At 42.2% G+C, this 14,956-nt stretch overlaps 1 protein-coding gene across 1 annotated transcript in view; it reads left to right on the top strand.

Annotated features, from left to right (window-relative positions):
* Nucleotides 1-14,956, top strand: part of Pard3b (par-3 family cell polarity regulator beta) — a 993,910-nt gene that overhangs the window by 695,357 nt on the left and 283,597 nt on the right. Inside the window, 1 exon segment of the mRNA XM_036173329.1 lies at nt 218-449. Coding sequence (XP_036029222.1) covers nt 218-449 — 232 coding nt within the window.

Genomic DNA, 14,956 nt, shown 5'->3' on the forward strand with positions numbered 1-14,956 from the left:
CTCTGATATCAAAGAGTGGTTAGGTAGAACACTGAGCACTTCTCCTCATTCTTCTGTATTTTACATTTTGACTATATATATATATATATATATTAACTATATATATATTTGACTATATATATATATATTAACCATAAATGCCCCTGACCATGGATATTGATATCTCTCTCTCTCTCTCTCTCTCTCTCTCTCTCTCTCTCTCTCTCTCTCTCTCCAGATGGTCTCTCGGATAAGAGCTCTCATTCTGGCCTCGGAGCTCTGAATTGTGAGTCTGCCCCTCAGGGAAACCCCGAGCTAGACGATGTGGAAAATAAAGCCAGGAAAGTCAAAAAACCCAAAGAGAAGGAGAAGAAAAAGGGCAAGCTGAAAGTCAAGGAGAAAAAGCAGAAAGAGGAGAGCGAGGACCCAGAGAGGAAAATGAAGAGGAAGGGCTTCGGGGCCATGCTGAGGTAAGAGCCTGCTGCGAAAGCACTCGGGCCTTTGCTTCTCCGACCTCACTCCCTCCTCTGTGTTTGCTCAGAAAAGGTGCAAGTGTTCGATTGTCTTCAGCTGTATTCGTCAAAATCACGGCTATGCCTGTGTGTTTTGTATTTGCCAAGAATGTCCCCTGAAGACTGTGATGATGACAGGAAACTGTCATGAGCCTGTTGTCAAGAGGCCAAGCGCTTAGTAGGGCGTAGGAAGTGTTCCCTGGGTGTCCCCCTGTGCAGTGAAAACCAGAGACTAGTATTCATCCCATCCTTCTGTGACTTCTGATACTCAGGTCACCCACACAGTAGCTGTCACCTGCAGAGGCACTGTGATGCATTAGAGATGCCCCTGGGATGAGGGCCATATGACCCAGGTCTCAATTCATGACCTTCCGCATTTCAGCCATAAGTTTCACACATCTTCCTTCCCCTCCTGTCAGACTGAGGCTAACATCTCCTGTGGCCTGGGAGATAAGATGCCCCATGCAGCAGATTCAGCAGCTAAGAGCACTGAGCAGCACACAGTCGGAACACAACTTATTTCTTCTTGTACAGCTGCCCTCCAAAAATCCACTCTGTAGAAACTGTCACTCCACACTCTGGTTTCCCAGTGATCTGGCTGATTTTTGGTCACTTGGCCAGAGGCTTGCACAACTAGTTCAATGTAAACCAGAATATACCGCCCCTGCCCCACCCCCCCAGCATAACTTCACTGTCTGTGAAACTATGTGCAGGGGAAAGGCAGTGTTAAACTGGAGGGTGTTTTAACTGGTTTAGGTGGTACAAAGTGCCCACCAGGGGTCCTTTAGGAACAGCTTTGTGGATTGTTGAGGAAGATCTTTAGTATAGCAGTTACTGCTGATGGAAATCATTTCCTTGGCTAACTTCCTAAGGATCACTTACCCTTAGCCCCTGATCTCAGATAGTGTGCCTAGAGTCTCCTTACCCAAGCTGGCCGACTTCTTAGATGTTGATAGAAGGCACTAACCTGAGCAGCAGCAGCATCTCCCCTGACTTCTTAGATGGAGGCAGAGAAAGCACTCCATGGCAGCTGTAACAGCGTCTCCCTGGCCTGTGCCTGCTTCAGTCACCAACCCTCACCCCTCCAAATCACTCCAGTGCAGCTTGTTCCCGATGCTCTACCCACCCCTCCACCACCACATGGAGGTCACGCCAACCTTGCTTCCTAAGACTTCTCCAGAGCACCAGTTTGCCTTCCTACCTAGAAAGACATGCCAGACTCCCTCAAGCATGCTGCCCTGCTTAGGTTAAGGGAAAGGAGCAGAAAAATGTTTGCCACTCACAAAAGAGAAGGATTTACAAAGTTACTTCCTAATTCTCAGAGGATTTTCTTGTACCTTTTTTTTTTTTTTTTTTTTTTTTTTTGGATGGAGGGGCAGGAAGTAAGGTAGAGGTACCCGTTCCATGACTTTATTTCTATAACTCCCTAGCAAATCTACCAGTGTCTATTCTTTGCTATGATCAACAGATAATATATGATACATTTAACCATATTGTGTAAACCCTTAGAGTATCTATCTTTTAAACACGCTGGGGGATGCAGGATACTAGTTGTTCTCAGTGTGAAATCTTCAACTGATAATTTTAGGTAGAAAATAAAATTCAATTCTCTTATTCCATCTTTTCCTCCCTGCTTTCCTTTTTTCTTTCCGTGTGTGTGTGTGTGTGTGTGTGTGTGTGTGTGTGTGCACGTGTATGCACACCTGCATGCACACGTGCGAATGTAAAGAGAAAGAGACCCTTAGGAACAGCAAAATGACATTTAAAGGACACAAATAGTGTGGACAGCGCTGAGCCATCCCATTATATGTCCAGTGTTCAAACGATGCTCCTTAAAGCCCTAGTACCAGTGCCCCTGGACATCTTGTCACAGGACACGCTGAGCCTTGTTGAGGTCACCTGCATCAGTACTTTCCTATTGCTGTGATAAACACCAGGAACAAGACACCTTATAAAGGAGCTAGAATCCATCATGGTGGGAGAAAGGCATGGCGGCTGGAAGAGCTGCAGAGAGCTCACATATTAAAACTACATCAGGAAGTAGAGAGAGCAGTAAGAATGGCAGGATTCTTGAAAACCTCAAAGGCCACCCTCTAGTCACACACTTCCTGATCCTTAAATAATTCCACCAACCAGGAACAAAATATCCAAACGTGAGCCTCTGGAGGCCATTCTCAGTCAATCTATTGTATAACTCTAGCAGGTTCAAAACCCTCGAAATCATTGGATAATGAAAGAATCAGATTTCCAATTTAAAGATCAAATCTTTTGTTGGTTTGTGCCATGTCTCACCTACAGAAGAGGGACAGACTGTTGGACAAGCTAAGCAGAAGGGGTGGGCTTTAGAAACAAGAAAGGGATGAAGAAAGCAGAAACAAGGGGCACACAGTGGACGGCCACTGCAGACAGCTTTCTTCTAGGGTGAAGAAGAAGAGACATCCTCACCATGGTGTCTCGGGGTGACAGGCCTTCTTTTGATTGGTTACTGTGAGCCTCCTGCTATTTTGAAAACTCGTCCATTTCTAAGTTCATTTTGATCTTGTAACACCGAGCACAAGTGACCACATTCTGGTTTTGGTTAGGAGCTCAGTCCAAAGCAGTGGTTTATTCTACTCAGCACAACTCTGGACTAGACTAGACTGCAGTCTGGTAACTCTCAGAAAGACCTGTCTTTCCATTGTTTGAGTCTTTGCTCTGGGCACTCTAGACACTGCCCTTCCTTTGCTACGCTAAGTTTCGGAATCCAAAGTGTCATTATTATGCTCATCAGATGTCATAGGCAGCTGAGGATGGAGAGATGGCTCAGATGCCAGCATGAAGACCAGATTCGGATCCTTACAATCCACATAAACCCTGAGCAGGGTGAGTCCAGCAGGCTTTCTTGGACTGCAAACCAGCTCCCAAAGTTGCAGAGACTTATTATCAATTATGAATGCTCAGCCTTATCTTATACCTATTTCTAGCTAACTTTTTTCTTTAACTTAAATTAATATATTTCTGTTCATCAATGTGCTGCCCCAAGGCTCATTATTTACCTCATCTATATACTGCCCATCCTTCTTTCCTGCTTCCTCCCTGTCTGTCTGTCTGGACCATGGCTGCCTTGCTTCCCCTTTCTCTCTGCCTGCTAACCCCACCTATCCCTCCTCTGCCTACCTATAGACCACTCAGCTTCTTATTACACCAATCAGGAGCCTTAGGCAGGCAAAGTGAAACAGCAACACATCTTTACATAGTTAAACAACTTCAGCATAAACAAATGTAACACATCTTTACAGAGTTAAACAACTATTCTGCAACACAAACAAATATAACACATCTTTACAGAATTAAACAAATATTCTATTCCACAACAGGGTAGCTCACCTGTGGTCCCTGGGGGCAACAGGGTCTCCAGTGCAAGCTGGCTAGCTAGACTAATCAAATTAGTACACTCTGGGTTCAACTGAGAGACCCTGTCTCTATATGTAAGGTGGAAAGCAATCAAGAAAGCATTCAACATCAACATTTTGGCTTCCACATGTGTGTGCACACATGTACACATCCTCGCATGCATATGTAACATGAATTGTTAATGGTCTTATTAATAAAAAAAAAAAAACAAACAAACCTGGAGCCAGATAATGGGGTAAATGCTGAAAGATCGGAGAAACAGAACAAGCCACAGCCAATCTCCTTACCAACTCCTCAGCCAATCCTGAGGATTCCACAAATCCTCAGACTGAAAGCCTCTGAGTCCTCACCCCTGAGGGTCTCAGTTGAACTGCTGCTTAGTTCCTGTCTCCTCACACCTTATATACCATTCTCCACCCAGCCATGCCATTTCCTAGGATTAAAGGTGTGTGTGTGTGTGCACATGAGATCTCAAGTGCTGGGAGATCTCAAGGTGTGTGCCACCATGTCTGGCTACGTTCCCAGTGTAGCCTTGAACTCACAGAGATCCAGATGGATCTCAACCTCCTGAGTGATAGGATTAAAGGTGTGTACCACCACTGTCTGGCCTCTATGTCTAATCTAGTGGCTGACTCTGTCCTCTGATCCCCAGTTAAGTTTATTAGGGTACACAATATATTGGGGTACAAAAATATATCACTGCACACATACATGAGTGAATACACATACACACATGAATGATACCATCCATGTATGCAAACACTAACGTAAATAAATACATAAAATATTTTTAGGAAAAGAAATTGTAGTTTGTAATGCAAGCATGTTGGCAATAATTATAACAGTATTTACGTGAGAATTTTGTCTGTGAAGTGGTGGAGTTGAATGGTTACAAGTTCAGGCTCTCCATGAGGACTTCTAATTTAAATCTCATCCCCTTCATTCGCTAGCTAGGGAACACTGGGCACACTAACCCCTTCGCTCTAGTTTCTTCATCTGAAAACTGAGAATGATAATTGGATCTACTACCATTGTAAGAAATATAGTTGGTTAATTATATAATCTACTTAGAACTATGCTTTACAAGGAATTTATATTCAATAATAAACACATTTTCCTAAAGAGGCCCAAGCCCTAATCCCCAGTATCTGTGTATGTTACTTGACAAAGGAGAATTGCAGAAGGCAGAAGGATGGCTGTTCTGCTGTCCCTGAGATAAAGGGGTTGTCCTGAGTTTCCTCAGTGATCCCAGTGGAGTCACAGTGCCTTACAAATGTAAGTGGAAGACATGATAAGGAAACACGGTGCAAAGAAACATAGCATGCCTGGCTGTGGAAATGGAGGGAGGGGAACATGAGCCAAGGAGAATGGGCAGCCTGTGTAAGCTGGAAAGGACAAGGAAATGGCTTCCCTCTGGCTAGCCCCTTAATTTTCATCCATATGTGTTATTCAAGCCACTAAGATTGTACTAATTGCTTACAGTATCAACGGAAGCCAGCACGGTCATTATCATAAGTATTATTACTGCTTTTACAATGCCACAGTAATTTATAAGGACAAGTTTCCTCTTTGGGGTATTAAAGAAAAAACTATAAAAATGATTTAACTGCAATAATCTGTAAATACGAAAACTCTCAGAGATTCACATGGCCTGATTCTGAGACTGTCACCAAGTTAAATCCTGACTGTGAGTTTTGTTACACGGCTCCAGGTACTTGTTGCTCACAATACAGGGCCAGGCTCTTCCCTTTTTCCCAATCTGCTCCCCATTTCCACATGTTAGAACCATAGGCCCTGGATCCTCTAGACACACAGCACCTTGGCTTTTGTTCCCTTTCACTGCTATAGCAAAATTAAGAGCTGAGAGGTGGTGTTAGAGTTTATCTTTAGTATAAAAATAGCAACTGTTTTCCATAGCCTTTTGCATCCAAGTTGGTGAGCATATTGGAGTTGCTGCTACATGCTCGCTTTCAGCAACAAAGAACACAAAAGCTGTTACCATTAGCCAACAGATTTTGCTTTAATTCTCATCTGTTGCTCAGATGCTATTGACTTAGTTCCTTTCTTATTTAAAAAGGATTGATTGCTCTAAGGTTCTATTAGAGTTAGATGTGACTTAAATATGCATTATTTTTTCCATTGTCTGTACTACTCTAACACATTCCTGAACATGAGCTCTGGTGTAGCTTCTACAGTTACTTCATGGGCAGTGATACCTGGCCAAGGAGGGTGGGGGACGGTCTTAAATTCTGCCCCCTTCCTCATTCTAGAATTGTGATGTGTTAGCAGTGGCCTTGCTCTTGCTTCTAAAGAGCCAAGTGTTTTGACTGTGCTGATTTTGATCATACAGAGTGTGAGTGTTCATTCGTTAATTTCACCCACCCCTGTTCCTATGGGAAAGTTATGGGAAGTTGATTCCATTCATCTTTTCACCCATCTTCTAGTTTGTATATTCTTGTCGTTTGCTGATTTTAAACTACCTCCTTGCATGCATCAAGTCTGGCTCTTCCAAGGGCCATGAGTTATTATGGGGAAAATGCTCAACCCCAGAACCTTTCCAGCTTCAGCTGTTACCTTATAGACTCTGTTTACTTGCTGCTGAGAGAGACCTTCCATACATTGCTATCAGTCTTTGCTCTGTTTGATATAGAAATCAGAAAAAGGCAAAGTACAGCTCCTTTTCATGTTACCATCTTTAGTGTTACCAGCTCATCCAAGGGTTCTTTCACTTGAGATAGAAATCACTCGGAGGCAAATGACACCATCTGAGCAAGGCTTTACTGAGACTTGTGTTGAGCACAGGGAGATGGCATGCAAGATAGTGTTAGCATTCTGGGTCTGGATGCTGGGATCGAGGCTTGGAGAGAAAAGGCAGGCTCATGCAGTCACACAGAAGGCTGCTGAGAAAGAGCCCAGGATTTTGACACATGCTCTTGGCTCAGTGATGATATACATGTGCACAAAGGATTCATCTACTCTCTGCTCATAAAACATGTCCAGTGTGCTTGCTGCAGTCACTGCATGAAGGCAATGAATCTGCTAGGTTTCAGCCTGTGTTTGCAAGGCTGGAAGGAAGGCTGAGGGTGGAATCAGCAACTCCTGAATCTGGTCATCAGTGGAAACTGTCTTACCAAAAGCAGCTTTCATTCAGAGGAAAACCCTGGTGTGGGACTTGGGGTCCCCACTGATCTATCTCAGGTCAAGATGCCTCCTTATTTTTGCTTTATGAACTTGACTTCCTTAGGTATCATCCTCTTGAAGACACTTCTACAGAAAGGCCAGCAATCAAGGCTCCAGCAATCAAAGAACAAAGCTCAAACCCTTCAGTAGACAAGTTCCATGTCAGTCAGTCCCAAATATCCTTCAGCCACAGTAACATCACCTAGAGTGAAAAGCCAGAGATCACCCCCTGATTTCTTGGTTGCTTTAATAATCTTGTCAATCTCTTGTAGTCCTCAAGTGAAATTTTTTGTGTTTCTAACCAATCCCGTTATATAACAGTTTCTGCTGTTTTCTCTAGAGAGTCAAGGTCACTGTTCAAAACCAATGTTCTGGACACTGAGTGAAAGGCTTGAAGTGATGCAACTTCATTTTCTGTGTGTGTGTGTGTGTGTGTGTGTGTGTGTGTGTGTGTGTGTGTGTGTGTGTCTGTCTGTCAGTCTGTGTCTGTGTGTATCTGTGCATATGCATGTGTGTATGTGCACATGTTTTGTTGTGCATTGTGGCGTGTGTGTATGGATTGTATAGGGGAGTAAACACCTAGAAGCCAGATGTTGATGCCCAGTATATTCTTAGTTGCTCTCTGCCTTATTTGTTCTTGAAGTAGGGTCTGTCACTGAACATGGAGCGCACTGACTGAGCTGCACCAAACACCCTACAAGTCACAGGGATCCTTGGCTCTCCCACCCCAGTGCTAGGATTATAGGTGTGTGCCTTTCTTTTCATGTGTGTGCTGGGGGATCTGAACTCAGTTCCTCATACTTGTGCAGCTAACACTATTAGCTAAGCTATCTCCCCGGCCCATTAAGTTCATCTCCCTATACCTTTTCTAGGCTTTGCTATCTCCCTGGCCTATTAAGTCCACTTTCCTATACCTTGTTTAGGCTTTTGTTCAAAAGGAATTGTGTCTAGTTAGCTTGTTCCTGGTAGATCAACAAAGTGTATATCAAGCTGTTAGGAAGGTGTTTAAATTATGTCTACTTTTTTAAATGTTGTTCAACCATATGCATTCAATTAATAACATTTATTGACTACTTCATCTTTGTCAAATACATTCATAATCATTCTTTTGTTTACTCAACAATATTTATTCAAGTCCTATTTTTACATGAGGTGTTACCCTGGGAACTGGATAGAGAATAGTGAAGTCTCGGCTTTTGTGGCACTTTCCTGTCACAGCAAAGAAAGGAAAAGTCAAAGATAAATGTGAGTTTCTTTGGTGTGTTTAATACAAAACAAGGAAAATGTCACATCAACATACAAAAATGTTTTTAACTGTGAAGTACCCAGGGAGCAAAGCGGCATTCTCCACGACAGCTCTGGTACAGAGCAGTGCCTTCTGGGCTAACGATTCTGAACGAGGATCCAGGCCATTGGGATTTACATCCTAGTAAAGGGGAGAGAATGGAGAATACATGCCCAACCCAGAGCTCTTGAGATGATTCCAGACTGCAGTAGGTGTCATGGTGAAGTGGAGGAGGGGCTAGCATCCTCTCACCCTATACCTGTCTGCTGACCTACCAGACTACATCTGCCCAAGCTTCATGGAATTTTCGGAAGACACATGATCTTAAGGGGCATAGCAGCACAGAAGCCAGCTCACTTTATGCCCTGTTTCTTTCCTTTTCCTCTATTTATTTATTTTTTGGGAGGAAGCATAGGAATCTAAGAAGGTTTTTTTGTTAACCAACTTCACATACAGCTATAACAAAAAGCAACCTGTAGAGGACACAGAGAGTGTGGATAGTACACAGAGCCCCATTGCAGCTGAGTTAGACATTCTGGAGTAGTGGTCTACAGCTACTGTGAGTGGTGATATTGATTTGAAGATCTTTGTATCAGCTCTACCCTTCCTATCTAGTACTAAGATGTTCTATATCATTTCTTCTTCACTCAGCTTCAGACATTGCTTAGGTTTCTCTCTCTTTTTCATTTTTTTATCCTAATTTATAAACCATAAAGACCATATTTTTAAAACCCTATAAACTTCAACTTTTCATTTCTAAGTTTTGCCTGCACTAAGGGACACACTTTGTTCATTTCTTTCTGAAATATACTGTTTTATTTAACTAGGGGAATGCTGCAAACAGGAGCCACAATGTACATGTCTTAGAACTGCCACACACATAGCCATCCATGCTATTTCTACCACAAACAATAGCACACTTGGTCCTATCAGGGAACTAATGCTGAACCTCATTAAAACCTGCCCCTTGCAGGCTCTGTGGCCTTCACTGATCCTGTATATCTCCTCTATGCTGTTGTGATGCTACTGTGAAGTGGTTCATATAAGTAAGCAAGTTGTCTGTAGACTGCCTGACTTGAGAGTACCGATTCTTGTTATGGATTTAAGACCACACAAATTATTACATATATTTATTATACACAACATGTTTTGGTTCTTGGAAATATTATGAGGTGGTGATAAACACCAACACATGTATAACTTCACACACTTATCTTTTCTGTGTATATGAAGACACTTGTGGTAGTTTGAATGTAATTGGCCCCCATAAGCTCATAGGGAGTGGCACTATTAGGAGGCATGGCTTGGTCAGAGTAGGTATGGTCTTGTTGGAGGAAGTATGTCACTGAAGAGGCAAGCTTTGAGGTTTCATATATGCTCAAGCCATGCCCATTATTTTAGACCACTTCCTGTTGCCTGTAGATCAAGATGTATTAACTCTCAGCTCTTACTCCAGCACCATGTCTGCCTGCATTCTGCCATGTCCCATGATGATAATGGACTGAACCTCTGAACTGTAAGCCAGCCCCAATTAAATGTTTTCCTTTACAGGAGTTGCTGTGGTCACTGTGTCTCTTTCACAGCCACAGAAGCCCTAACTAACTATAGCAACACCTCTCTCAAAGTTGCTAGTCTCACCTTCTTGAAATGGTGTGTCCTTTGAACAACAGCATCCCAACCTTCACACCCCTTTGCCTCTGATAACAACCATTTCTGTTTCTGTGAATTACATTATTTTCTACTGCACTTGCAAGTGAGGTCCATGGTGCTTACCCTTCTGTGCCTGGCTCAGTTAATGTGAGAACATTTTCCAGGCTCATTCATGTTGTCTCTGACAAGGCACAAGGCAGACACAACTCTCACCTCAAAAGAAATAGAGTTTATTTGAGAACCAACTCTGAGTGACCTGAGCCAGAAAACACAGAGCTAGGTTACTTCAGGTTCCATGTTCCCATGTGGAAACAGTTTTATAAAAGTCATAATCAAAGCAATTTTAAAATAAATTGATGGATACGTTAGAGAGGCAGTTACAGCAAGATGGGAGGGAGGTCTTCCTATAGGCCAAAGATGCTGCGTGATGGCATGCTTAGCTTTGAGTTGGTGAGATCTATGCTGTGATAAGTTAATAAATTAATTTATTTCTTTCATCTATTAGTCATGAAATGTTAGTTCTGACACAGAAGTGGGCAAGGAATAGCTATTTGGGGGCCTGAAGCTAGCCCAATATAAGTTATAATTAGACCTTAGACCTACAACATTCCAACTTCTCCACATCAGTGCAGTTCCAATCAGTCATTCCTGGAATTCTCACTCACATTGTAAATGGCAGAAGTGTCTCCTTTTTGAATGTTAAATAGTAGTGTGTGCGTGTGTGTGTGTGTGTGTGTGTGTGTGTGTGTGTGTGTGTGTGAGAGAGAGAGAGAGAGAGAGAGAGAGAGAGAGAGAGAGAGAGAGAGAGAATTTCCTTTATCCACTTAGCAGCTGGATAAGGCTTGGTTTATTTTTGTTCTTTGGCTGTTATGAATGGTGTTGTGATAATCATGGAGGAGTAGATTTGTCTTTGATGTACTCCTTTCATTTCTTTTAAATATATTTCCAGAAGTGGGATTCCAGCCTGAATATCATATGGTAGTTTGATATGGTATTATAGTTTCGATGCTGTGATAATTCTTCATAATATTTTCCATAATAGCTACACATTCCCACCAATAGTATGCAAGGTTTCACAGTTCTCCACAGTTTTGCCAGTAATAGTTTCTGTTGTTTTCTGTATGGTTTCACTTGAGATAAGGTCTATGCGAGACCCTCCTTCCTTAGCCTCCCAAGTGTTAGGATTGCAAGTGTGTACCACCCTTGCTTGCCACTAATCCTTTTTAATAGCCATGCTGGAGGTTTGAAGTGACATCTCCTTGTGGTTTGGATTTGCATTTCCCACTTCATGCCTGCACCTGATGCCCACTTGAGCATCTCCCTTTATCAAATTACAGGCATCTCTCCTTGTTTCCCATCTTTGGATTTACTCCAGACAGACCCTTTGTCTCAGGCTAGACACACCTGGAGCCCACAAACTTTCCCTTCCTCTCTTTCATTTTTTCCAGAATTGCTATTTTGTAATTCAAATGGGCACGGTGCTTTTTCTTTCACCTGAACGGTTTGCATAATAAAGTACAGGAAGAAATGGCATTGCTCAAATCATTCGCTCATTCATATTTTATGTGCTCTGGGTCACCCCTTTCCAAATGGAACTGCGAACTGTATGCAAGCTTTACTTAACCGTTGGGTGGAAGACCAAACTTTCTGTTGCTGAATACAAATCGAGAGTAGACTCACCCAAAGGCTTGTTGTTTTGTTTTCTTTCCTTCTTTTTTAAGTACAATCTCAGTGCAGAGTGTGTGGATGGGCTCTGACCCAGATATTTCTTAGTACACAGCTGCCCTGATGTGGCTCACGAAGATACCTTATGACTTGATTTTTAAATTGGGTTAGATAGAGACTGAATGCTCATGTCACCAGGGGCACGGCATGTGTGGTGCATTTGTCCTGCCTGCCTTGATCCCATAATGGCTGTTTCTGGTCTCAGGTACAATAAATGTAATGTGGCCACAGCCTGTCATTACCTCCTTCCAGATAGTGCCTCTAAACATCTGCGTAGCCCTTCAACTTTATGAGCACGAAGGGCATCCCTGCTAACACAGCCAGTCATCTCCCCAAAGGCAAAAGGGCAGCCATAGGCTGGAGTTTAGGTGCTTTGCTTCATGAGGCTCAAGCCGTTTGAAGCATAAAATCTCCAATGATAAATGAAGGCCAAAGTTCTTAATTTGGCTTCCAGTTAGATATAGAAACACATTGAGAGGGGCTTAGTGACCAGGACAAAGTTGCTGCAACGACTGAGCCCGTGAGAAGTGTGGCTCTTGAAAAAGAAACAGGGTATTGTGAAAAGCTGCCCACCACTGGAAACGCAGCCATCCACTGTTCTCCGTGGCTGTCCCTGCTTGCAAGGGAGAGAGGCAGATGTTAAGCCCCGTCAGCATGGAGGGCAGGTCAGTTTTTCTCTTTGTAACTGGATTTTCTCTTCTAAGTTCATCTTTAATCATTTACTTTAGGGGGCCAGGCAGATGGCTCAGCTGCTTAGAATCTCTGCTGATCTCGCAGAGGATTCAAGTTCAGTTCCCACAACCTAAGTCCAATAGTTCACAACTAAGTGCGCACGCATGCATGCACATGTGTGTGTGTGTGTGTGCGCGCGCATGCATGCACATGTGTGTGTGTGTGCGCGCACACACACACACCACACACAATTAAGTCTAAAAAAAGTCTTTAGAAAATTATTTTCTTTATTTTTCATAAGATGAATCATAAACATTTTGTTTCTTCATTTTGTTAATTGGCAATTTTCCTTCCAAGCTAAGTTCAAATTTAATTTCTTTATTTTTTCAATTCAAGTTGAAAAAGCCATGACCCTCACTTTTTTTTTTTTTTTTTTTTTTTTGGCATTACTGTCACAGATCTGGGTTGGAAATACACTCTTTATGAGCAGTAGTGCTCAAGCTTGTCATGGAATTGCAAAATAGAGGCTGTAATACCCAGATATTTGACTTGCATTAAACTCAGTGGTGTGATAGCTGATAATATTTATACATTTGCATGTTATACATCTGAGTTTGTTAGTCTGCAGCTTAGCACAAGAGGGGAAAGTAGCACTATAATATGGATAGATTGTGGACGTGAGAATTTAAAGAAATATATGAATGGGACAAGTGATAAAAGTGATGGGGGTGTCTACAAGGATAATCACTAAAATGTTACAGGCAGATTGAATTTGAGTCAAACCCACCCAGGACTGTTTGCCCAGTGTTTATTGCTCAACTAAAAGAGGAACCTGAGACATAAGGGTTCAACATAAGACATCAGATGGGCCAAGTACAGACAAATGAGGTGCTGGGGTGCACAGCATGCTAGGTTACTTGCACTGTGACTTTATTATAATTTTTTTTTCAGCTCTCAGGCTTGTCTGTGGCTGTTTGTTTATCCCTCTGTGTTCTGAGTATCTGTTCATGGAAGGATGAGGGGCCTGTACAGAGTTAATTAATATGAAAATGGATGGCTACCTCCTTTTCAAAGTCTGATTGCTTCTCGTCGACTTCCCTGCCTACTCTGTGTAATCTTGATTATTCTGGAGCCCTTGTTTTCCGCTGCCCAACTCAGTAGGGTGATTTGATTTCCTTCTAGTTATCACAATAAAGAATGATCACATAGGGTGTCAACCAAAAGGCTTATTTTGTTTAATTAGGGTTCCTTCTGCTCTCAATATGCCTGCACAACTCCCATTGCGTTAATGCAAACGACACAACAGCACTGAAGAAGAATGGACCACTTTATCTCATTCTGGGATAATGAGGGTTAGATTTGCTAGCAGATCAGGACGAAAGTCCAGTGGTTTAACTTTCAAAGCAATTGATATGCTAAAAAGAACTTTCACAGGCACTAAAATGGAAGGTGCACAATCATAAATAAATGTCATTAGCATTTAAGATGAAATATAATCATTTAAGATGCTAGATTAATAAAATGCAGACAATTTCCTGATGGACCTATTTGCATACTCCTATTAAGTAACTAATAAAGCATACTAACAACAGTTTTAGCTGTATATACAAACACTTGTAAGTTCCCAGTGGGAATGTATTTGCCTAATATGCTTTGCCCGGTGTCCAGCACAATGTCACGTCCTTGTGGGATGTTTGCTTAATACTATTAGGTAATGACATGTTGAGATTTAATAGTTGGCCTGGGGTAGGGCAGAATCAGATCTTTGTTCAGCATCCTTTATCTGAAAACTTCAATGCAATTTACTAAGGTCTATCTTTCACATGCATGGGCCATGAGTGTGGTAAATAGTAGTTTTCCTCAAAGATGATTGTAGCATGAAGCAGTCTCTCAAAACCACAGCTCAAACTGATACTGACACCAAAACTCTTCCTTCATTACCACTGTTGTGTTGGCCACCAAAATGTCCTGGACACCAGCCACTTACTCTGTGACTACAAATACCCCATAGAGCCCATACCTACCTTTGTTGTCTATTGGACTTTCCTGTCCTAAGGTGACATCAGAATAGTAATTTAATGACATGATCCAGTTCATAATTAAGTGAAAAGATTCCAGTCCTGAGCACAGTAACTACAATTGTTTTTCTCAGAGAACAAGAAAAAGACTTCTCAGAACAATTAAAAACAGATAAGAGATACGCTACCCAAATTGGAAAATAGATAGTAGGTGTACAAACACTATTGGGCTGTAATAGCCACCAAGGCTTTAGAGACATTCCAATTTGTTTCCCGAACTATTGTCTGCTTCCAACCTCAGCTTCAACAAGTCTAAAATCTAATTTGTAATCTACCCATCGCGGCCACCAGCTTATGCTGACTTTCCTAATTATGTTTGAGGCAATACCAGGGATGCTATGACATCTGGGATGCACCCTCCCTCCCCATCCTCACCTTCCTACCAGGCATTTCTGCTGATATGTGTCAAGTGCTGCCTTTCACGTCTGTATCTCCTGTTCCATTACCACTCCCAAAGCTGTAATTTGATTTATTGTTTATAA

Source organism: Onychomys torridus, chromosome 23, assembly GCF_903995425.1.
Source record: "Onychomys torridus chromosome 23, mOncTor1.1, whole genome shotgun sequence".
Classification (NCBI taxonomy): Eukaryota; Metazoa; Chordata; class Mammalia; order Rodentia; family Cricetidae; genus Onychomys; species Onychomys torridus.